This window comes from Choloepus didactylus, chromosome 10, assembly GCF_015220235.1.
Source record: "Choloepus didactylus isolate mChoDid1 chromosome 10, mChoDid1.pri, whole genome shotgun sequence".
Lineage (NCBI taxonomy): Eukaryota > Metazoa > Chordata > Mammalia > Pilosa > Megalonychidae > Choloepus > Choloepus didactylus.
Genome location: NC_051316.1, coordinates 54,399,545 through 54,425,235, shown reverse-complemented (window position 1 = coordinate 54,425,235; position 25,691 = coordinate 54,399,545). Strand labels below are relative to the sequence as shown.

Below are 25,691 nucleotides of genomic sequence, written 5' to 3'. Positions count from 1 at the left end.
TTATCCATAAAACTTGGCATATGGAAGTGTTTATGACCCTCCCTATAGCAGGCATTGAGTGTAAAACTTTTTTTTCCATTCTCCTAACAAAAACATATTTTACAAAGAAGAACTTCCTGGAAGAACATAGTTGTCTGTAAAGACAATTAGAAGGGATTTGAGATTATTCTATGAAGCAGTGCTTTTCAAACTTTAATGTTCATATGAATCTCCTGGAAATTTGTTGGAATGCTGATTCTTAGTCAGTTGAGGGGAGCCTGAATTTCTGCATTTCAAACAAGCTTCCCTGTAATTCCATGGTGCTGGTAGAAAACAGAGTTTTAGCAGCAACCCTATACAGACCACTTTTCTACCTATCCCACCCCAGAAGCAAGTTATTAGTGGTAAGTGATTGTTTTTATGTACACTAGAACAAAAAAATCTCCTGCAAAATATCCCAAACACCCAAATCTACACAAATGGGTGGAACAAATCATGATGGGTTAAGTACATATTTCTGTTACCTCCACAGAGCTCTCCTCCTTGTTTGCATGCAGCCAGAGTTTTGTGTTTTTTGTAGGACTCAGATTTACCATCCACTTTTTGCCATCAACATCATCACCTTACAATTAAAAAATTGTAAATTGCAAAGTTAAGTACTGTAGTTCATTTTAATTTAAATGAATTTAACACTCTGGAAAAGAGTTCAAGATGTCATTTAAAATAACCATAGCGTTTGCACGCGAAAGAAACTAAAGAGTCATTGGATACCTAAAGGGTACTTCTATTTGTCTTGAAAGAGAGAGGTAATTTTTCTTATATATTTTCGAATTGGAGAATTGTTAACTCTAATCAGCTTCCCTGTCTGCCTGTGGAAATCACTGACAGTTGTCTCTCAATATCCAACTGCTCTTCTTGTATAAGAATAGAACATTTCCCAGTCTGCCTTCTTGCAGGTAAGTCTAGCATGTGACAAGTTCTGACCAAAGTGGGGTGAGTGGAAGCATCAGGTGCAATTTCCAGGTTGTGCCCTTAAAGGGAAAGGGAACACATCCTTCCATTTTCCTCTATCCTGCTTTTTGGGACACAGTCATGGTGGCAAGTAATCTTGAACCATGTGGATATTGGCAGAGCCACAAGGTAGAAGGAGCTGGGTCCCTGGACAACCTGCTGAGCAGAACTGCTATTCTTAGCCCTGGCTAAGGCAGAAAAAAGTTTTATTTTGCTTAAGTCACTGTTATTTTGAGTCTCTGTTAAATGGATCCAAACCTTATCCTAACTATTAAACTGCAAAATGGATGGGATGCAGTAAATAAGAATCTATTATTTTCCCATGAACTTGCATGAGAGGAGTTTTGGTTTTGTCTTTACCCCAAACTTAAGAATTCAAGCTCTATGGATATCCAGTCCTCAAATTACCTGATTCATTTGACGGAATTTGAGAATCATAGTAACGTAATAACACCTTGTCTGAAAGAGAATGCATAAAATACCTTTGGTGAGATACAATATTATCAAAAGATTTCAGTTCAAACATACACATAATATCAGAAACTCTACTCCACTTTTATTAGATATCAATAAAAGCATAACTTTTGTGGTTTTGAGAAAGGTTTCAAAAATGTGTAAATATACTCTTATGAACTCCTTAACATAGTTGTTATTAAAATATTTAAAATATTGCTCATAGCATGGGTATATTCTTTTACTAGAGGTTGTACTTTGGTGATAGTGATGAGGCTGGAAAATTTTAGTGGGTAGTTTAGTAATAGCAAATAAATGTGGTCCCTCCTTCCATCCCTCCTTTCACAACAGATACCACTTCTCTATATCAGCATTCTTCCCTGATGAACCCTGATAAAGCTTTGGAGTCCTTCTCAACATAATAATATTCAAACATCCATGTCAATGCACTGGAATTAGCACATAACAAAATCTATTTGCCATGTCTGAGTTAATCCGTTATTTATGGTTTGGCAGATTTATTTTTTACTTTACTTGTTGTGCTGGTTTGAATGTATTGTGTCCCCCAAATGCCATTATCTTTGTGGCCTTGTGGGACAGACGTTTTGGTGCTGGTTAGATTTGCTTGGAATGTGCCCCACCCAGCTGTGGGTGGTGACTTTGGTGGGATACTCCCATGGAGGTGTGACCCCACCCATTCAGGGTGGGCCTTGATCAGTGGAGCCATATAAAACATGCTGACTCAAAGAGACTGAACGGAGTGCAGCTGGGAGTGACGTTTTGAAGAGGAGCAAGCTTGCTGGAGAGGAACCTCCTGGGAGAAAGCCATTTTGAAACCAGAACTTTGGAACAGACGCCAGCCACGTGCCTTCCCAGCTAACAGAGGTTTTCCGGACGCCATTGGCCATCCTCCAGTGAAGGTACCCGATTACTGATGTGTTACCTTGGACACTTTATGGCCTTAAGACTGTAACTGTGTAGCCAAATAGACCCCCTTTTTATAAAAGCCAATCCATCTCTGGTGTTTTGCATTCTGCAGCATTAGCAAACTAGGACACTTGTATTATTGCATGATTATGGAAAAAAGAAATATTTTACCTTTTTCTTGGTTTTCTCCTAAGTCTTCAACATAGATCTCACCATGTTCACCCTCAAAAGCAAAAGTGATGAACCGATCATTGTATGTACTCAGGGAAGCATAATGTTCTGTTATAGGTGAAGTTTCTGCCATTAAGAATGAAAAAAATTTGTTTGAACAATTATTTTACAAACTCTTTTTTAAAACCTCTCCTTAAGGGTTTTTTGTTTGTTTTTGTTTTTTTTCCAAATAGAGCAGCACTTTGTCATTGTTGGTGTCTTGTTCTTTTAGGAGTTAGGTGACACACCCTTTATGTAGCTCAAAGTTTGAGGCATAGAATCTGAATGGTACTAAAAGTGTCAGCTTCCTCCATAAGGCCATGGGAGGCCATGTTAGTGTGCTTATAGCAGGGTCTTCACATGGTCTAGGAAACTGTGGACAAGAAGAGACTGTATTTTGATGGACATGGATAAACGAATGCCCATCTGTAAGATATGGAGTGACTCGGGGTCTTCTGACAGTCCTAGGAAACGTGGGTGTAAGCCCCCTTCTACCCTCTAAATAACAGGGACACTTAGCACAGTGCCCCCAACTTTTTTTTTTTTAATCACAGAACACAAAGAAAATGATAATCTTTTTATGACATGCTGGGATAAACTGGAGCAGATTTAGGGACTACCAATATGGACCTGAAGAAAAAAATCATTATGTTTTCTTTAGATTATAGAATTATGCTAAGAAAAATAATATAAAAATATCAAGGTGAATATTAAATATTGAATTTGTATATGCACTTTTAAATTGAAATGATTTAAAAGTATTTGAAAAACTTCATGCTTCTGGTAACTTAAGATATTTATATCAAGAATTATACTTGAAATGGCAACATATGATTCCTGATCAAGTTTTCTTAATGATGATCTCTTCAATTCTTGATAGTCAACATGTACTTAGAACTTTGCACAAGTAGGAGATAAAATTTAAAACCATTTTAACAACTATTGAAAATGTACAACAGTTGAAGCTATATTTTAAAAACAGAGCAGCTCTTTCTTTTCATTGTAAAAATGTTGAAATTTCTTGAGTTAATATGTTTTCCTCAAGGAATAACCCCCCAATCCCCACCCTCAGGAATAATGTATATGAAATTTAATCCATAGCAAGCATTTTGAAATAATGATGGAGAGCTAAACTGTAGAATGCACCTAGTTTGGTTACCACTAAATGGGCACATGAATGGCAAATGGACAGACACTTTTGATACTTGGGGCTGCTGTGTGGAGGGTCTTGTGTCTTATCTTCTCACCCCCACTGCACCCCTGAGACTAGTCATACCTGCAATAGTTGGAACTTGAAGTGTTCTGTTTTGTAACTGGGTCTCAGGTATATTAATGGTGAGGGCGTGCTCGACAAAAGGCTTTTCAAGGAGTGGCTGCTGCTGACAGGCAGTGAGTACTGGAAGTTGCTCCTTGTCCTTGCCGCCTACAAAACGGGAGTAGGGTAAGAGTGGACCATCAGTTCCCAGTCCCAGTTCCCAGTCTGCACAAATCACCCTTGAGGCTGCTTGCTGCCAGGAGGGATTGACCCCGGGGCTTTGGCCACCCCAAGTTCTGAAGGGATCAAGGCTTCCTGGCACACTTACAACTCAGTAAGGCATACCTGTTGGGGACCAGGAGGAAAGAAAACTACTTACCCAAAAATCAACCACTAATAACATTTTCATTTACTTCCTTTAAGTTTAAGAAAAATCACTTAAAAATATAACTGTAAGCGTACTGTATATATAATTTGTATACTCTGTTTTTACTTAACATTAAACCATTTCTCCATGCTATTAAAAACTCTTTCTGTGCCCTTTTTTCAATGGCTAAAAAAACAGTCCATTATCTTTAGTATTTTTTAAGAGGAAAGTTTGGGTGAGGAAAAAAATTATATATCCAGATGTGACAAATGAATGCAAATAGATGTCCATCACTATGTTAAAGAATTGCCATAAAGTGTACAGTTCCCCTTACCTGTTTTTGATGGATGCCTTTTGGTGTTTTTTTTCCTAAAGTAACAGACATTTCCTTTGATGATGCGGGAGCGTAGCTTCATAGAGTATACCTGGCAAACTTTTTCAGCCTTCCTTTGGGATTCTAAATAATTGAAAAAAAATGTGATTCTATTTTATTCCATCTATCCTCATTCTTTTACAAATCCTGAGTGTAGCACACCAGGAAAGCAAGTGTAGGTCCAAGGTCTCATCAGAAACACTCGCAGTAAATTGTATTAAAAATTCAGAGTTTTTGGATAGTGGATACATAATGTACACAGCATATACTGTATATATGTAGCACCTCCAGTGGGAACTGAGCAGCACTCCATAATAAAAATTAGTAATTTTACAGTAAAACATAGGAAAATTCACACAACATGAAATAAATAAAGACTTCATGTTAGTTCCAATCAAGATTTAAATGTCAAATGAGTTCAGACCTTATTTTTTTGTCAAATGAATTATTAAAAAAACTTTAGGTTTAAAAAAAATTTGGGATGTAGATGGGAGTTAAGGATTAAAGATATGGGTATATGGGGGCTAGCATCAAGTGGGACAAGCAATGGGTATAATTTTTGGGAGGGGGCAATGACTAAATTTGTTATACTAAAGATACTTTGCATTGGGAAAATTTGGAAGAAAGTATACTTGGATGTTCTGGGCAGAATATCTGTAAGGGCTGTATTCTTGGTACAGAGTGTACAAAGCTGGCATGGACATGGGAACTCTGCAAGAAAGAGTTCTCTACTGGGGTCAAAGGGCTAGCTCGAGCTTATTTAATGGTGTTACAGCTTCCTATGTCTCCATTCTGCCTGCTCTCTGACAGCAGTGCCTTAATATGGTTTCTAATGAAATTCTTATATCTAATGTCATCGTGGCAACAACATAACTTCCATCAGGCATTGCTGGTGAGTAAATAGGAAGGGACCTGGTCATCTCTTTTTGGTAGTCTGTCAGACTATGGCTGAAAGAAACTGCGGAAGTGAATCAGTTCATGTTTAATTTCTTCCCCAAACATCTTTCACCAGTGCCACCTCTCACTGCTTATTACACTTGACTTTTCTGTGGCATTTGACTGAGGACCACATCCTTTGTGAAACCCTCTTTCCTTATTGCTATGTCACCAGTCTTCTTAGGTTCTCCTTGTTTCTCTCTGCTCAATCCTTCTCAGAGTCGTTTGTTCTTCCTCCTCTGACTACTCCTATAATGTTGGCATTCCTCAGAGTTTTGTCCTGGGCTTTCTCCTCTCACTCTAGGCTTTCTTTCTTGGCAATCTTACTGGCTCCAGTGACTTCAGTCATCTTTTTATATGCTATTAAGTCTCCGAACTGCAACTCCATTTTTTATCTCTCTCCCAAGCTCTATATCTGTACTCTTTCTCAACAGGGCATTTTGACTCAGCTACCTTAAAATATCTCTATTTATGTATATCCTCCTGAATTCTGGACATCTTTGTCTGGATGACCTACAGGTACCCCAAACTCAAATATACCCATAATAAAACTTTTTCTACCTCCATATACTCCTTTTGAATTCACTGCCTTGAAAAACAATACCATTATCTACCACTGTCTTCCCAATTCTTAAATCAGAAAGCCAAGAATCATCCACTTTTTTTTTTTCTTTCTCCATCCCTCAATTTACTCAATCCATCACTAAGTCTTAATGATTTCAACTTTGAACGTACCTGAAATCTACTCCTCTTCTGTTCTGTTGTCTTAGGTCAGGCCCTCATCATTAGTCCTCTAGCTGATTGCAATAGACCTATGGCCAGTTTCTGGTTCTATTCTTGTTCCCTAGCTCCATCTTCACATTACCACCTCCAAGGTGATCTTTCTAAAATAAAAATATCTTGTAATTCCTCAGTAAAACGTCTTCACTGACTCTCTCCTGATCACAGGATACAGCCCAGGCTCCTTTACTAGACCATATAATCCATGGACAGACCCAAACTAAAGGGTGTGGCTTCTACTCAGTTCCAGATGACTACTGCCTTACAGGAATATGGGTTCAGTGTTACTAGAATTCAGATTTTTCAAGAGAAACCATGCATTCACATTTTAATGTAACATCTCCGAATTTAAAACTATTGGCTCAGTTAAAAGATAGCAACAACAACATCAATAAAACTCTTTAGTCCAAATAAAATAGTTCTGCTGGATGGATCTGTTCTAAGGCCCCCATTATTATGACCTCTCCCTAGACCTGTAAATTAAGGAGGCTGAAATGTTAGGAAGGGGAAAGTGTTGGTAGTTATGGGGAAGTGGAAGTAGGAAAGGAGAACGGTCTATCCTGGAGAGTGGCTTCCTAGAAACTGAGGGGATGAGTTTGGTGTGGGGATTTCCTCCAGGTCATGAAGTCCTGTACCTCGTTGGCATAGAAATGCCATAGAGGTAAGCAGAACTCGTATGGGACCTGAAGGTGTAGATACCTATAGTGGTGGACACTGAGTCGTGTGGTTTTGTGAGCTGGGGATTGTTTCAGATCCTTGTAGCCCAAGGGAGGGGTAAGGAACAGAATTAAATGAACTCTTGTCATGTGAGGGTTCTGAGCAGAAGACTATTTAGAAAAATAAATATGTGACATGTCTTGTACCATGAGTTTTGAGAATGGTTCATCCTTGTTACATGCTTCACAGCTATCAATTGGATTTTTGACTAGGGGTATTCAAAGAATTATTATTTTAGTATTAAACTGAGGCATTATTGGAAAGAAAGATCTGCTAGGGGACCATAAAAATAATGTGATGCATTCCCAAACCATACATTGGCATACCTCGTTTCATTGCACTTTGCTTTATTGTGCCTCACAGATATTGCATTTTCTACAAATTAAAGGTTTATGGCAACCCTGCATTGAACAAGTCTATTGGTGCCATTTTTCCAACAACATGTGCTCACCTCATGTCTCTGTGTCACATTTCATGTAAGGTATGTGCATTTTTTAGACATAATGCTCTTGCACACTTAAAGACTACAGTATAGTGTAAAAAGAACTTTTATATGCACTGGGAAACCAAAAAATTCGTGTCTCATTTTATTGTGATATTTGCTTTATTGCAGAGATCTAGAACCAGACCCACAATATCTCCACGGTAAACTTGAAAATGATTTGAAGATTATCTTTATCACCGTTCCTCTAAATGGTGTAACTAAGCAGATAGGGCCATTACACTCAAAGGAGGGGTTACATTTTAACATCTGCAGCAATGCCAGCACCTCCTCAATCTAGTATCTAAAAGAGCCCACATTTCCTGGTACAAAGAAAACACACCCTTTGTTTATAGGAGTTTTGGGACCTAGAGTCACTCCCACTGAGTCATTACTTCTACACAGGGCATTTTGACCCAGCCACAAGTAAAACAATTGATTTAACTGTGATCTCCTGGCCATTCAGAAATCACAGTCAAATAAGTCTTTTCTCTGGTTATCAAAGAACAGTGTGGGTGGGCAAGAGACTCAGAGAGGACAGAAAGGAGCAGAGATGATTTCTTTAACACTGCTTTCTCTGTTAGCATTACCGATGTTCAGGGGAATGGAGAGGAGCACAAGGACCAAAGGATACATCAGTATATTCTGTGGTTGACGTTAAGCTGGAGCTGTTTCAACGCTAAGATCATTCTGGCCCTTGAGTGGATTCTTGAGGGATTTACTGACTCTCACACAACAGGCCTATGTACTCTTCCTTTTCTGGGGCATTAGTCCTTTTTCTCACTGGCCTCCACAGCAGAAGAGACTCTGAAATGCTAGTGGTTAGAGAGCAGAGGGATCTGGCCTATAAGTGGTCAGAGGAGTGAGCATTTGCTACACAATTCTACCTGACGAGAAGAAACCTCATCAGAACACAGGTATGTTGTAGCTTACTGCTTAACCCAGACCTCTCTCTCTTGAAGCCCATCTCTTGGTCTTATATTATCATTTTAAAGACCCTCTTTCCAGTCGCTACCATCATTCCTTATCCTTTTTTTCTTCTCAGTCTACGAGGACTCTGTTGTTATCTTTCTTTTGCGTTATTGCTTCCATATGAAAAACATGAGTATGAATTTGCATGATTCTTCCCTAGGATAGATAATTTTGAGGATCAAAGTGGTACTGTAGCCCTTTTATCTCAGAGCTATGGCTGCTACCTGACTTAATTTTACCCTTCAACTTATTCCAAACCTCTTGAGTTTGAAACTGGATAGACTTGAGCATCATTTGGTCAATTCTGCTTTATTTAGGGCCTGGATTATTCAAATATCATCACTTGTTATTCTCTCCTTTATCAGAAGTGGTAAGTCAAGTTCATATGCTTGAATGAAAATGGATCAGTTTCAATTTTGTTAGTTAAGCTGGCGTAAGTTTTTGGGATTTGGGATTTAGTGGCAGGAAGTGTGGGGGGAGCAAAGGGGTTGATATGAAGGACTATAATTAATTTATTGCTATTAGCAGGTTTAAATTGTCTGAGCCATTTCCAACCTGTGAAGTATCAAAAAAAGCAAAAATTAACTAGATACAGTCTGAGTCATCCTTTTAATTTCAGTTCTTGTATTCTCAGTAACTTTTCTTAAGGTAGCATCTATGAATATAGGAATGAGAAAGATTTGATAACAGATAAAAATATTGTATAAAACAATCAGGAATGCTTAAGTCCTTACTTCTCAGCTTGGGAGATTTTGCTGGGATTTTGCCTGCTGAGTTGTTCAGATTTGCTGGGGATATTTTGCTGGTTGATTTAGGTTTCATTTTTGGCTTCATTGTTCAGGATTCTGTTGGGTTAAATATATAAATTCAATTCTTTTAACTTGAAAATAAATAGAAACAAGTGTGGTTAAATCAACATAAAATTGATAACATAATAAAATAAAGAAAATAATTCTCTCAGTAAAATTTTAAAATAGTATGTGGAGTACAGTCCAAGGACAAAAAGAGCTGCAAAAATCTTAAACTTTACTTAGTGGACTTATTGTTAGTGCTAATGCTAGTGTTGTAATTTTGAAACTATTTTGTTAAGAGCAAATAAATAGATGTATTGATGTTACAGAATTTTCACTGTAGGGGAAAGGAGATACAAATATAAAACAAAAATAGATAAGTTGAGCATGGAATACCCTGTTGTGCCAGAAAGCAGTGAGTCATTCAAAAATTAACGAGAACATGTGAGCCACCTTGAAAGATCTTCCACAGGCCAAATTTGGCACAATTTTAGCAGTAAAAAAAGATGTTAACTGACTATAAAGCATTTAATGAAAAAAGAAACCCATAAGTCCACAGAATGAATGGATGGATGAATGTACAAATAGAGAATCTAGTCATTATGGAAGGAATGATGGAACAGGAAAAGTCACCATTTTGCAGCCCTCAATTTAATACGTGATTTAGACAAGGATCATCAATGGATACCAAAACCATGGCTGGAGTGGTTGTTGGTGATCAGAATAGTCACATGATGCTGAACTATCACCCCATTGATCACTTACTCATTGAAATGTTCTTGCTACAAATATTTAACCTGGATCTAATGAAGCCTGCAGGGATTGACAAACTTTTTTTTTTTTTTTGGTGAAGGGCCCAATAGTAAGTATTTTAATTTTTATGGGCCACATATAATTTTTGTCTTATAGTCTTCTTTGTTTGTTTTACAACTCTTAAAAAATTTAAAATCCAGTCTTAGTTGAAGGACCATGCAAAAACAGTCAGGGATGGAATTTGACCCACAGGCTGTAGTTTGCCCATCGTTGCCTAGAAATTTTCCCTTTGTGGAATCATTTTTAGGCATTCAAGACATACAACATCCCTAAGATATTGAAAATGTTCCACAAATATATTTGGTAAATGTTTGCGATTATGCTTCCCACATGTTCATAAATGTCTCCTCTGCCCTAAACTGCAGAAAACTCCATATTCTTCCAATTTGGTCCCGTGACCCAGCATGGTCATCAAAGCATGGCAGAGGTGCTGTGGTTTGTGGAACGAGCAGAACTTCTTTTCCAGTCCAAAACTCTCTCTCCTATTGCTTGAAATTCTACCAATATGTACTGCTTCTTTTGTTAAGCATTGCTCTTTCTGCTATCATTTAAAAAAAATCCAAATCATTCCAGGATTACCACTTAAATCTCTTAAATTTTATGTGAATCAGCTCCTCTGACAGGGCAAGAAGGGAACATTGAATTCTTGGGTAAGAGACCTCATTGGAAGATAATCAGTCTGTCCCTGCACAGCTCTACAGAAGCTGAAATTGCAAACCATCTCGTCTAGGTGGAGCTATAATCTTACCTGCAGGTGGCCTATTTATAGCCAGTTGTAATGAGCAAAATCCCTCAATGATAGGACATTTGAAGACTCCCTATTCTGCCCCTCCATCTTCCTATGGGAGTGAATAATATCCTCATACATCTTGAGGATCTTATATCAGTCCTTACCTTCTTTCTCTGATTCTCCTACCTTTATTAATCAAGAGCACATAGAAGCAAAGAACCTTAGACATCATTTTACTGAACCATTCACCCTACAGATGAGTAGAATAAGAGACTGAAAGGGTAAATGCCTTGCCCAAAACCACAAAAGCAGAACTGGGACCAGAACATAGTCTCTTGACCCCCATCTTGTACCTCCCCCCCCAAAAAAAAAACTAGGAAGAAAATATCAGAACTGAGAATTTAACCTCGAATGCTCAGCCTTTGTTTATACAAAAAGCAGTTGTCCATCTTTCCAAAGAGGAAATACAAATGGCTAAAAAGCAAATGAAAAGATGCACAACATCATTTGCTATTAAGGAAATGCAAATAAAAACCAAGAGATACCATTTCACACCTACTAGAATGGCCACTATTTAAAAAACAGAACACTAAAAGTGTTGGAAAGGATGTGGAAAAATAGGAACTGCTGGTGAGAATGTAAAATGGTAGTAACTGTGGAAGACAGTGTGGCAGTTCCTCATGAAGCTAGGTAAAAAATTGCCATATGATTTGGCAATCCTGCTTCTAAGTATATATCCAGAAAAACTGAAAACAGGGACATGAACAGACATTTGAATACCAATGTTCACAGCGGAATTATTCACAATTGCCAAAAGATGGAAGCAACCCAATGAATTGATAAACAAAATGTGGTATATACATACAATGGAATATTATTCAGCTGTAAGAAAGAATGAACTCCTGGTGCATGCGACAACATGGATGAACCTTGAGGACATTATGTTGAGTGAAATAAGCCAGGCACGAAAGGACAAATCTGATCTAATTATAATAAGCAAACTCTTAGAGTTAAAATCTAGAATATAGGTTACCAGAAGAGAGAATAAGGGTAGAGAATGAGGAGCTGATGCATCATTTGTGTAGAATTTGTAATTAGTTAATTGTAAATGTTTGGAAATGGATAGAGGTGATGGTAGCCATTATTGTGACAGTAATTAACAGCACTGAATTATGTGTGTGAATGTGGTTGAAAGGGGAAGGTTAGGGTCGTGTATGTCACTAAAAGGAAAGCTAGAGAATAAAACATGGGACTGTATAACATAGTGAATGCCATTGTGGATGATGACTGTGGTTAATAGTAATAATATAAGAATGTTCTTTCATGGACTAGAACAAATGTACGTCACTATTACAGGGTGTTAACAATAGGGTGGTAATGGGAAAAAAATACACCTAATGCAAACTATGGACTACAGTTAGCAGTAATATTTTACTATTCTTTCATCAGTTTTAACAAAGGTACCACACCAATGCTAAGTTGTCAATAATAAGGTGGTATAAGGGATATGAGGTTTTCCTTTTAGGAGTAATGAAAATGTTCTAAAATTGATTGTGATGATGAATACACCACTCTGTATATACTGCAAGCCACTGATTGTATACTTTGGTTGGATTGTTTAGTGTGTGAATATATCTCAATAAAACTGCTTTTAAAAAAGCAGTTGTCCTACTGCTTTGAAATAATAAATTTCTGAATATGGCATCAATTTGTAATCATCAAGTCTGCAGTAGTGCGATTAGGTAACTATTGTATTCTAAATTATACAGAAAATATTTCAAGTAGTAACCTGCATACAACAGGTGTCCAGGTAACACTTTACTGACAACGTGAAAACTGCTTTGCCGTTTTAAAAATTTTGTATCTTTTATCCAAGGATCTTTTGTCTTAGAAAGAAATTTTCCTTGACATAAAAAAAAGTTGCATTAAAAAAATCTTGGAAATAGTTCAATCTATATCCCACCTCTGGAATAGTTAGAACGCAAATTACATAGTAAAGGTGTTGATAAATCCTTCATTGAAGAATCAAGAGTAGTTTTGTTTGAATAATTATTTCCAGTAATTATATGATCTTGTATCCTTGTTTCCTCTAGAACTCCTCCATGGATTAATCTGAGAGAAGATACTTGGAGGAACTCTGCTCTAAACCAACATTAGCTTGCATAGTTGAACAAACTAAATAAGATGCCGAAAATTTCACCATTTACCATGGAGTTAGTGACACAGAGAATGGCACAGTAGCTTTTTTTAGAATCACATGATGTCAAAAGCATAATCAGGAAATATTTTCAAATCCTATTCCCAAAAACAAAGCATTTTCTTCAAACAACCTATACATTTTTTACCATAATAAACATAATCACTCTTCTCACCTTTTTGCAAACTTAAAATTACTCTTCACTCTCCCATTTTTAAATCAGAAGTATTTCAGAATATATGGCAATATAAACATTGCTGGCTCTTATTTGTTGCTTCTTCCAATGATACATGGCAAATATTCTTGTATACTAGTTGTAATACTCACCTAAATTGTAAACCTGAAGGGCTTTTCTCTGATGATGTGTTTTCCTCTAGTTAATATTTGGTAGCAGTTAATGCCAACTGGAAGTTACTTTTCAATTTTCCTTTTATATCCACACACATGGATTAAGCAATACTAAGTGTCAGCATTTGATAATGAGGCAATACTGTAGCTTTGTGCTGTTTGAGCTGTAGCACTGTGAATGAGTTATACTTAGTCAATCATTACTTTCTATAAAACCTCTGTGATACGGACTTTATGCGTATTTATTGCTCAATAGGGACTACACCAGGATACAGGTTGTTTAAATGCATTTTTCTTTTCTGCAAAGTGTTTAAAACTTTTTAATGAAACACATGCCCTCAGGAAATTTGTAAATGACAGGAAAGTACATGTGCTGTAGATCCTGACATTCCTTTTCCTATGCAGAAATATTACACATACACACATCTCTTATTTTACCAAAATATTGAATCATACTGCAAATAATAGTTTGTAAGCTGCCTTTACATTTTCTGATTAACACTGTATCGTGAACATTTCCATGTCAGAAAAAACGTTCTTTACAAGTAGCCTTCTAAATAGCATTCAATCATATGAATATACCATAACCAGACTTTTATTGATCAACACTTTGGCTGATTCCAGTTTTTTCTTTTTCTTTTTTCCCTAATAGAACCAATGTTGTAATTGACAGCTCCCTCTGTCCCTCTCTCTCTCTCTCTCTCTCTCTCTCTGTGTGTGTGTGTGTGTGCACATGTGTGTGTGTATACTGTGATTCTTGGAAAACCTTTATAAGTTTATTGGTAGGATACAATCCTAGTGGTCTGATTGCTGGATCAAAGAGTTCATGCATCTAATATTTTGACAGATATTGCCCAATTGACTCCTGGAAGTTTGTATACATTTATAATTCCATCAACAACCCATGTAACTGCCCTTTTCTCTACCCCCTTAGCAGCAGTGGGTGTCATTATCCTTTAAAATTTTTGCCTTTCTAAATAATGGAAAGATCTTATGTTTTTAAATTTTATTTCTTTAGTTATTTGGTGAGATTGAGCACTTAAAACACATATTCATTGCCAAAGTTCTGTAAATTATTGGTTCTTATGAACTCTTTTAAATTAAGAAATTAAACCCTGGTCTGTGATATACGTTGCAACTTTTTCTCCAGGGTCATTTTTTTTTTTTTTCCGAGTTTATCCTCATGGATAAACTCAAGAGTCAGGATATTCACGTTGTATTTGTTTTGCTGCTATTACTGATTTACCTGGGGGCATTTATGAGTAATCGTACTACATCACAGTCATTGTCAGTGACACACACCTCTACTTTCCCACGTACTTGTTTCTTAGCAATCTATCCCTCTTAGATATGTGTTACCTCTCAGTTACTATTCTAAAAACCATCAGGAATTCCGACAGGCAGTAAATTCATCTCCCTCCTGGAATGTGCTGCCCAGAACTTCTTCTTTGTCTTCTTTGCAGCTATAGAGTTTTTCCTCATCATTGTGATATCCTATGATTGCTACATTGCTACGCCTTGCACTACCAGGTTATTGTCACCCCAGGCTTGTGCCTGTGGACAACACTGGACTCTTGGCTTGGTGGACTGCTCTGTGTCACTCAGGGAATATACTTAAGTTCCCTTTCTTTGGTTCCAATGTGATATATCAGTTCTTGTGCGACACTGCACCTGTCTTAAGGGTCTCATCCTCTGATGTGTACTTTGTTGGGCATGTATTCCTCATCATAGGTACATTCATAAGTTTGTTATGCTTTTTTTTTTCTTTATTAGAGAAGTTGTGGCTTTACAGAACAATCATGCATAAAATGTGGGATTCCCATACACCACCCTGTTAACACCTTACATCGGTGTGGAACATTTATTACAATTGATGACAGCACATTTTTATAGTTGTACTGTTAACTATAGTCCATAGTATAACTTAGGGTTTACTGTTTGTGTAGTGTAGTTCCAGATCTTGAAAAGACATCTCTCCAAAGATGTACAAATGACCAGAAAGCACATGAAAAGATACTCAACATCATTAGCCATTAAGGAAATACAAATCAAAACCACAAAGAGACACTGTTTCACATTAGAATAGCTACTATTTAAAAAACGGAAAATAAGTGTTGGAGAGGATGTAGAGAAATAGGAACACACATTCATTGTTGGTGGCAATGTGGGATAGTGCAACCACTGTGGAAGATGGTTTGGCAGTTCTCAGAACTACAATATGACTTGGCAATCCCACTTCTAGATATATACCCAAAAGAATTGAAAGCAGGGACTCGAACAGATATTTTCAAACCACTGTTCATAGCGGATATTATTCACAATTGCCAAAAGATGGAAGCAAGTGTCCATCAATGGATGAATAGGTAAATAAAATGTGGTATATACATACAATGGAGTATTATTCAGCTGTAAAAAGGAATGAAGTCCTGATACATGTAACAACATGGATGAACCTTGAAGACATCATGTTTTGTGAAATAAGCCAAACACAAAAGGACAAATTGTGCATGATCTCACTGATTTGAAATAATTTGAAAAAGCAAACTCATAGAGTCAAAATCCAGAATGCAGTTTATCAGGGGATGGGGTGTGGATAGGGAATGGGAAGTTAAGAGTCAAAATGTATGGGGTTCCTATTGCTGACAGGGCGGCGCAGGAATGAAACACGGACACAAAGTTAAGAGCTAAGGGAGCAGGGGGCCCACCGCATCTAGTGCTAAGTGGACGACAATGCAGCCTTGCTCCAGCTGTTTATTTCAGAAGATCAGGTGTATATGCTAAAGGTCCTCAGGTGTAGATCAGAAGGGATAATTTACATCAGGTGTATACAATCTAGGTTTAAGACAATGGTAAACACCGTCATCATAGTCACAAGACACACATCTTTACAGGGCAGGCCTGCATGGCATTCTATGGAGGCCTGCGGCTCAGCATTCTAAGCCACCACCTCAGATATGCCTCAGGCAACATGGAAGACTCAGTTCCCCACAGGTTCCTATTTGGAATGATGGAAATGTTTGGGTTATGGATGGTGGTAATGGTAGCATAACATTGTGAATGTTTTTAACAGCACTGAAATATATATTTGAATATAATTAAAAGGGGGAAATGTTAGATTGTACATATGGGAACAGAATAAACATTTAAAAAATCCCTAGTGTCATTTATCTTTAGATTTTGTTAATGTCATTTTTTGCCATAAAGAAGTTTTCAAATATTAAATGGTAAAATTTAATCAATATTTCCTTTTAGGATGTATGGATTTTGTGTCCTGCTTCAAAAGACCTTCTCTCCTCCAAGATTCTAAATAAATTTATTCATGCTATTTTCTGAAACTTATTTTTCAATATTTTATCTCCAAATCTTTGATCCACTATCAATTTTTGTATAAATAGTAAGTTAGAGATTTTCCACCAAACATATTTGTAGTGCAATTTAGGCAGAGTGGCGTTTCATACTCTGTTTGGGGTGCAGACTGCAATGGACTCTGAATGCTAGAGTAAGGATTTTGAATTTTGTTCTATAGTCAGCAAGGCTCTTGAAAGTTTTTTCTTTTTTTTAAAAGTTTTATTGTGGTAACATCTACTCAACACAAAATTTCCCATTTTAACCACTATCATGTGTGTATAATTTAGTGATATTGAGTTCACAATCTTGTACTACCAACATGACCATCCATTACCAAACTTTTTCATCACCCAAACAGAAACTCTGTACCCATCAAGTAATAACTCCCCATTCCCATCCCTCAGCATCTAGCCCCTAGTAACCTTTAATCCACTCTCTATGTATTTGCCTATTCTAGGTTTTTTACATAAGTGGAATCATATAGTATTTGTCCTTTTGTGTCTGGCTTATTTCATTCAATTTTAGGTCTGGAAAGTTCATTCATGTTGTAGCAGGTATCAGAACTTGATTCCTTTTTATGGCTGAATAATATTCCATTTCAGGTATGTCCTACATTTTGTTTATCCGTTCATCTGTTGATGGACACTTGTGTTGATCCCACCTTTTGATTATTGTGAATAATGCTGTTATGAACATTGGTGAACAAATAACTGTTTCAGTCCTGTTTGGAACATATTTTAAGCAAGTAAGAAAATCAGCAAAAATGTGTTTTGGGAATTTTATGCCTGTTGCCCACTTGGCACATGGTGCTGTGGGTCCCCTGCTCCCTTAAATCATAACTTTGTGTCTGTGTCTCATTTCAGCATCGCCCTGTCAGCAACAACTGGAGCCCAACGTGGGGCTCAAAGAACCGGACCTGGTTCCTGACAGAAGAATCGCTTGAACGACTGAGGTATAGCAGCGCTGGAACTGGGGTGGAGGTAATGGCCGTGTTTTGTATGCATTCCTTGTAGAACGACCCCAAGCATTTTAAGCAGGTTAATGGGTAATGTTGAAGGACACAATAAATATGTGCCATATATTTCCCTCTTGCGGCAGCTGCTGCGGGCCGGCAGTGTCAAGGTGGGGAAGTCACAGATCTTAGAATTGCTGCAGGTTATTGAAAAATACTGCTCTTGGTTCCCTACCCCTGGCTCTCTTGAATTGCATGACTGGGAGTGGGCAGGTAAGGAATTGAAACAAAAACATATGCAAGGAGTTAATTTACCTGTTACTATTTGGTCTACATGGTCTGTAATTAAGTCTGTTCTTGAGCCTCTAAAAACTGATGATGAGGAGGAGGACGGGGAATCTAGTGATAGTCCTAGTCCCGATCCTCTTTCTGAAGATGAGAAGGATGATAAAGATCCTATAAAACCTGCTAAAGTCTTTTATTCCTGTCAATGCCCACAACCTCCTTCTGCTCCTTGTTTAGATGAATGGCCTCCTCCTCCTCCACCGCTTCCTCCTGCACCTAGCAATACCCAGGCACTTAAGCCTGCTCACCTTTCAGGCGTGCAGCAGGGCCTGGCAGAGGCTAGGCGGCAAGGAGATTTAGAGGCTATATGTTGTCCTGTTGCCTTCCCTGTTATGATTCTTGAAGAAGTACCTCCTGGCCAAGACGCTAATAATCCTGGTGGACTTTATACTTACTTCCATGAGCATGTCCCATTTGCAGTTAAGAACTGCTGTACAAACATTTGGGTTTCAATCCCCTTTCTCAGTTGGCATATTACAAAGTTTAGCTGAAGGTTCTCGTCTAATTCCCATAGACTGGACCACGTTAGCCCGTACATTCCTTAGCTCAGGAGAATATCTACAATTTAGGACTTGGTGGGTGGAGCATGCGGAACGACAGGCTGCACATAATCAGCAAAATAAGGTAAATATAAATTTAGATCAGTTACTGGGCCAAGGAGATTATTCCACTGTTGAAAAACAGTCTGTTTATAATGATCAGGCAATCAAGCAGATTCGCCGTTGTTTACAAGCTTGAAACAAAATTGAAGCTAAAGGTAAAGCTGCACAATCCTTTCAAAAGGTTTTGCAAGGGCCAAAAGAATCATATCCAGATTTCATTGCCCGGCTCCAAGAAGCAATACACCGGCAGGTTAACAGTTCAGAGGCTTTGCATGAGTTAGTTCAAGAACAATTGTCCTTGCAGCATATCGAAGAGTCTTTTAGTCCTTGGAATTCTCCTGTGTTCCCAATAAAGAAAAAATCTGGGAAATGGAGAATGTTAACTGACCTAAGAGGTGTTAATGCTGTTTCAGCCTATGGGACCTTTACAACCTGGGCTCCCAAATCCTAGCATGATTCCTGAAAACTGGGCCTTAGTGGTCACTGATATTAAAGACTGTTTCTTTTCCATCCCCTTAGCCGACCAAGACAAGGAAGAGTTTGCATTTACTATTTTGTCACTTAACAACAAAGCTCCTTCAAAATGATATCAGTGGAAAGTCTTACCACAGGGGATGTTAAATAGCCCCACAATATGTCAGTACTATGTGGACTGTGCCTTACAGCCGGTCTACTCAAAATTTCCTAAAGCCTACATTATCCATTATATGGATGATATTTTGTGCTCTGCCCCTCAGGAGACTGAAGTAGACGCTTTGTTCTATGCTGTTCAAAAAGCTTTACAGGATGTAGGATTGCATATTGCTGCTGACAAGGTGCAACACACTTTAACAGTGCAGTATTTGGGCTCCACTATTGACAGACTTACAATTCGACCCCAAAAAGTACAACTCCGCAGAGATGCTGTTACCACATTAAATGATTTACAAAAACTACTAGGGGATATAAATTGGCTTCGCCCCAAAGTAGGCGTAGCTAACTATGAGCTCTCCAACCTATTTTCTCTCCTTTGTGGTGATTCTAAATTAAACAGCCCTAGATCTTTAACTTCAGCTGCAGAGAAGGAATTACAATTAGTAGAAGCTAAAGTTCAACAAGCTCAGATATCCCGCGTTGATCCCACTCAATCTTTGTCTCTCCTTATCTTTTCTACTCCAAAATCCCCCACAGGTTTGCTTTTGCAAAATGAAAAACTTGTAGAATGTCTATTTTTGCCTAATTCTTCAGTAAAATCCATATCCCCTTATTTAGCCACCTTGTTTGCTCAAGCAAGGAAAAGAGCAAAGCAACTTAATGGTTTTGACCTCTGCTTCATTGTGCTCCTAGTAACAGCTAAAGAACTCTCAGTTATTTTGCAACAACATCTAGCTTTGCAAATTGCTCTAGCTAACTATGTTGGCCAGCTGGATAATCATTATCCAAAAAATGACCATTTCTAATTTATTCGCCATACACAATGGATACTGCCAAAATACACTTCTTGGGAACCTTTGATTAATGCTCCCATTGTGTTCACAGATGGATCATCTAAAGGTCGAGCTGCCTATACTGGCCCTAAGTCCAAAGTTTTAAATCTTCCTCATTTCTCTGCCCAGCAAGCTGAACTGGCTGCAGTAATAGCTGTTTTAACAGATTTTCCTGAAGCTGTTAACATTTTATCTGATTCTGCCTATGTTGTTCACATAACTAGTAAAATTGAAACAGCAACTATTAAGCAACAGTTGCCTCCTTGTTTATTTAACCTTTTTCTTGAGCTACAATCAGTTGTGCGTGCTCGTATCACTCCCTTTTATATCACTCATATTCGTTCTCATACCAATCTTCCAGGCCCTCTAGCAGCTAGTAATGCTGCTGCAGATAAATTATTGCTACCTGTTATTTCAGAAACTTCTCACTTTCACTCACTTACTCATCTTAATGTACAGGGACTACTGTCTCGATTTCCCCTTACTAGAGCACAAGCTAAAGATATTGTCTCTTCCTGTCCAAATTGTCAACTTCTCACTGCTCCTCCATTACAGGAGCCTGGTGTCAACCCTCATGGTTTAGCCCCTAATAATTTATGGCAAATGGATGTTACTCATATTCCTTCCTTTGGCCGCTTAGCCGCTGTTCATGTCAGCACTGATACATACTCTGGCTTTCTTTGGGCCACTGCACAAACAGGTAAAACATTTCATCATGTTTGAGCTCACCTTTTTGCCTGTTTTGCCTCTATGGGCTTGCCCCGTGCTTTAAAAACTAATAGCCCAGCCTATACATCTGCAAAATTTGCTAGTTTTACTACAGCTTGGGGTGTCTGTCATACTACTGGTATTCCTTATAATCCTCAAGGACAGGCAATTGTTGAATGTGCCAATAGTACATTAAAAACTATGTTGCAAAAACAAAAAGGGGAAGATGATGGAACTCCCCATGAGAGATTATCAAAAGCCTTATTTACTTTAAATTTTTTAATTTTTTATGGAAAACTGGGTGGCACTGCTGCAGAACGGCATTTCCCTACTGAAAAAACACCAAACCACCGCTCTCAGAAAGCACCTCCCATATGGTGGAAGGATATGTTAACCAATGAATGGACAATGGGAAAATTACTAACATGGGGATGAGGTTATGCTTGTGTTTCCCCAGGTGACGGACGAACTCCAATTTGGATACCAGCCCGATGACTGAAGCCGTACCATGAAGCCAACAAGAAAAAGAAAATTCCTGTGGGACGTCAAGCCACCGGTGATGCAGTTCCAAGGTCTGACACTGAAGACAACAGTGATAGGGCCAACACCCTGAACTAGGGAAGCCCAACACCCAACTTGGGGACAGATAAAAAAGCTGTGTCAGGATGCTGAAAAACAAGTTCAGCAAGCTCAGCTGCCTATGACAGGTCCTAACCTGATGGCGGCAATGTTGGCTTTAATTGCTATTGCTGTGAGTATATCTCCAGCATATGCTCATTCTGGAAATTATACCTATTGGGCTTACATTCCTAATCCTCTGTTGCTACAGCCTGTAGAATGGGATCATCCTTCTCCCACTGTATATTTTAGCAACGGTACTTGGTTGTCTCCTCCAATTGATGAAAGACTTCCTCAGTTTCCTGAGGAGGAAGGAAAGAACTATTCTCAATCATTAGCTTTTACACATTTACCTTTGTGTGTGGGACAGGGTGAAGGATGCCTGGCCCTGACTTGGCAAGCATGGTTATCTGTCATACCCAAGCGAGATAATGTCTCCAAAGCATCCTTGTTCCTAATATCTGGCTGTAGTTTTGCCTACAGTGAAAAGCTTAGTTCCCCACATATGCCTGTGTGAAGGACCATCTGAGAGAAGGAAAGAAAGGAAAGACAGGAAAGAAGACCAGTTGGGAGGGCAATTAAAATAGCCCAAGCCAAAAGCAGTGAGGACAGGACTAAGGCAAAGTTATTGGGACTAATAAGGAGGAAGTAAAGGTAATGCTTTAGGCATTTCATAGTCTTTGGGTATTACAGTAGGAAAAGACCAGCAATCCCAGCTCCAGCTCCATTAAATCATGTGGTAGCTGAGTGGCTGGGTCAGGATTATTGCCCAAGTCCTCTCACTCCCAGTTCAGGGCAGGGGGTTGGGGGTTAGGTTAGGGCTGCCTCAATGCCTCCACATTTCTTTCTGGAAGTGGGTGTACCAGCTCTGTTCTAGTTTGCTAATGCTGCCAGAATGCAAAACACCAAAGAAGGATTGGCTTTTATAAAAGGGGGGTTATTTGGTTACACAGTTACAGTCTTAAGGCCATAAAGTGTCCAAGGTAACACATCAGCAATCGGGTACCTTCACTGGAGGACGGCCAATGGCATCCAGAAAACCTCTGTTAGCTTGGAAGGCATGTGGCTGGTGTCTGCTCCAAGTTCTGGTTTCAAAATGGCTTTCTCCCAGAACATTCCTCTCTAGGCCACAGCTCCTCTTCAAAATGTCACTCTCAGTTGCTCTTGGGACGTTTGTCCTTTCTTAGCTTCTCTGGAGCAAAAGTCTGCTTTAAATGGTTGTCTTCAAACTGTCTGTCATCTGCGCTCCTGTGCTTTCTTCAAAATGTCCCTCTTGGCTGTAGCTCCTCTTCAAAATGTTACTCACAGCTGCACTGAGTTCCCTCTGCCTGTTGGCTCATTTATATAGCTCCACTGATCAAGGCCCACCCTGAATGGATGGGGCCATGCCTCCATGGAAATATCTAATCAGAGTTATCACCTACAGTTGGATGGGGCATATTCCATGGAAACACTCAAAGATTTCCAATCTAATCAGCACTAAAATGTCTGCCCCACAAGATTGCATCAAAGATAATGGCATTTGGGGGACATAATACATTCAAACTGGCACAAGCTCTGAACTGAGGAAAGAGTGAAGTCAAAGAAAGTGAAGGTGGTACCAGTGGCTGATGATAGGAAACTCAGTGGAAAGTAATAAATTGGTAGGGAGAAATAATGAGGTTGATGTGGGCAGACTGAGTTTGAGGTACTGAGGGACAATTAGGTGGAAATTTCAGCATGAATTGAATTACCCTCTGAGCTGGGGTGGGGGTAAGAGAAGTCAGAATAAGCTATGTAAATATGCTATTCATTTGTGAAGGTGTGAGAGTTGATGGTGTGGGAGCGAATGAGATTGTCTTGGCTGAGTGTAGAACAGGAAGAGAAAGCTGTGAAGAGATGGAACTCTGGTGAATGTTACATTTAAGGGGTAAGAGAAGAAAAGGAATTAGCAAAGAAGACGAGAATGGGAAGCTGATAAAAGAAGAGTCCATATTTTAAAGACTAAGAGAGAAGGCAATCTCAAAAAGCAGGAGCAGTCTGCAATGAGTACTACAGCTGGAGATTAGTGACATTGGAGAGAGTCCTTTAAACATGGTGGGAATCTCAGAGGATCTACAGTGGACTGCACAGACTGGAGAAGGAGGAAGTGAGATTTTTTTCAAAAAGTATAGTACTGAAAGGAAACAAAGAAAGAGAGAATGTTATCTTGACAGAATTGCATGGGGAAGGGAAGATGCCACTTATTAGTTAGGTGATCTGGATAAGTTTCTCAATATCTCTAAAGCCTCAGTTTCCTCATAATAATATTAAATCATTGGTTTTTGTGTTAATTAAATGAGGAATATTTTAAGCACTTAGCACAGTAACTGGCACATAGAAGGAACTCAATACATGTTTAATTGTTGTTGTTATTGTTATTGTTGCTTTTTATTGGGATGTGGAACTTGTGGGCAGTTTCAATGCAGAATGTAAAAGAAAAAACTGTTACAGCAAAGTCCCAGTGTAGACAGAGCGGTGGGGGTGGGGGTGGGGGTAGGGAGGAACACCAGTAGAAGGGTAGCTTTGAAAAGGCAGAGGTATATTTTTTTCCTGTAGGCGAGCAGGAAAAGTGAGAGAATGGGAGAAGATGTGAAATTTTAATGTCTAGAGACATGAACTTGAGGGTCTTGTAAAATGTAAGTAATCTGTGAGAAGAGCTACAGAGATTAAGAAAAATAAGGGTGGATTTGAAATTTGAGGGTAGGTGGGTGTGCTGGTTTGAATCTTTTATGTACCTCACAGAATCCACATTCTTTTAATCCAGTCTTGTGGGTGCAAATTTATTATGGGTGAGATCTTTTGATTAGGTTGTTTTCATGGAGATGTGACCCACTTACCTGTGGTAAGAACTTTCTATTAGATTATTTCCATGCAGGTGTGACCCTGGCCATTCAAGGTGGGTCTTGATTGGTTTACTGGAGCCCTTAAGAGAGCTCAGTGGCCAGAACAGACCCAGACACTGGGAGATGCAGACAGAAAGACATTTAGAGATGCTAAGCTAAGAGATGAAGCCCAGAGTTTGCCCTGTACAACCTAAGACAGGATCCCCCAAATGTTTAGAGAGAAATGCCCTGGAAGAACAAGCACAGATGCACAGGAGCTGAGAGAGAGAGGCTATGAGAGACAGAAGCTCAGAGACATTTTGGAGAAAGCCATTTTGAAACCAGAACCGGGAAGCAAAGGACCAGCAGACACCAGCCATGTGCCTTCCCAGCTGACAGAGGTGTTCTGGATGCCATCAGCCTTTCTTCAGTGAAGGTATCTTGTTGATGCCTTAGTTTAGACACTTCTATGGCCTTAGAACTGTAAATTTGTAACCTAATAAATCCCCTTTATAAAAGCCAATCCATTTCTAGTATTTTGCATAATGGTAGCTTTAGCAAACCAGAACAGTGGGAAAAGTCTGAAACAGCTCCTTGGAGCATGTAACAAAGAACAAACAGGGTGACTGATCATTGAATAATCTTGAGAGCATTGCTAGGGATAGGATTAGTTAGTTTGATCACAATACTTTCTTCATAAGGCCTAAATAGTCATAATCAAGGAAGCTACAGGAATTTGACCTGGTCAGCATGTCTATGTAATAACTTTCTCCAGCAATGTTTAGCAACTTGGGAGTAATAATAGAGAAATGAGACTGTCAGTTCTTTCTTGACTGAGGGTTGGGAAGATATGAGTAGCCAGAAATTAGAAGAAACTAATGAAAACATTGAACTGATTTACTTTGAGGTGAATGCAGGAAAGGGAAACAAATGAAATTTGGAGAGGATGATGGATCAAGAAACTAAAGAGAAAAGCAGTACTGCAAGACACTAAAAGTCAGAAGGAGGAAAAGAACATGCTTGAAAAAAGAACGGAAGTGGGAAAAGTAGAAAGATGGGAGGTTGTTGGGTAAACAGGGGAATTCCAATGTTCCCTATCTTGGAGGAGAAGTTCTGGTGATAATGGTGTTCAGGATAAGGTTTTGTGGGTGAATGTGGAAAAGTGTTAAAGAGTCATAAAAATAGATACTGCAGTCACCAAAGTTGACAATAGAGGCAGCAGTGAACAAAAAAGGGTGTCAGAGCCCCTGGTAACAGAACAGAAAGAAATTAGAATGAGTAGCTGGGCCTAGGATTAGGATTAGAAAGGGCAGTGGAAATGAGAAATGCATCACCATCTCTCCTGGCCCTGGGAAATAGATACACAAAAATAAGTTTTGAGAAAAGTTATGCCACCATCAGTTTAGATAATAGAAGGCAATAGAAGGAGCTTTTTAAGGAAAAGAAGAAAGGAAAAAGTAAGGAGTGTA

General features: G+C 38.7%; 1 protein-coding gene across 7 annotated transcripts in view; it reads right to left on the bottom strand.

The window, feature by feature from the left end:
• The window catches only part of IL33 (interleukin 33), a 198,955-nt gene that overhangs the window by 2,852 nt on the left and 170,412 nt on the right, over positions 1 to 25,691 (bottom strand). For 5 of the 7 annotated variants that reach the window (XM_037797769.1, XM_037797770.1, XM_037797768.1 and 2 more), the window contains 6 exons: positions 9,196 to 9,306; positions 4,537 to 4,659; positions 3,857 to 4,003; positions 2,542 to 2,667; positions 1,399 to 1,449; positions 504 to 601 (listed from right to left, as the gene is read on the bottom strand). In XM_037797769.1, the coding sequence (XP_037653697.1) occupies positions 504 to 601; positions 1,399 to 1,449; positions 2,542 to 2,667; positions 3,857 to 4,003; positions 4,537 to 4,659; positions 9,196 to 9,295 (645 nt within the window). In that variant the 5' untranslated portion in view covers positions 9,296 to 9,306. Of the gene's footprint in view, positions 1 to 503; positions 602 to 1,398; positions 1,450 to 2,541; positions 2,668 to 3,856; positions 4,004 to 4,536; positions 4,660 to 9,195; positions 9,307 to 13,167; positions 13,191 to 13,319; positions 13,341 to 25,691 lie in introns of those variants that run through there. The other 2 variants (XM_037797774.1, XM_037797772.1) reach the window with 2 other exon arrangements.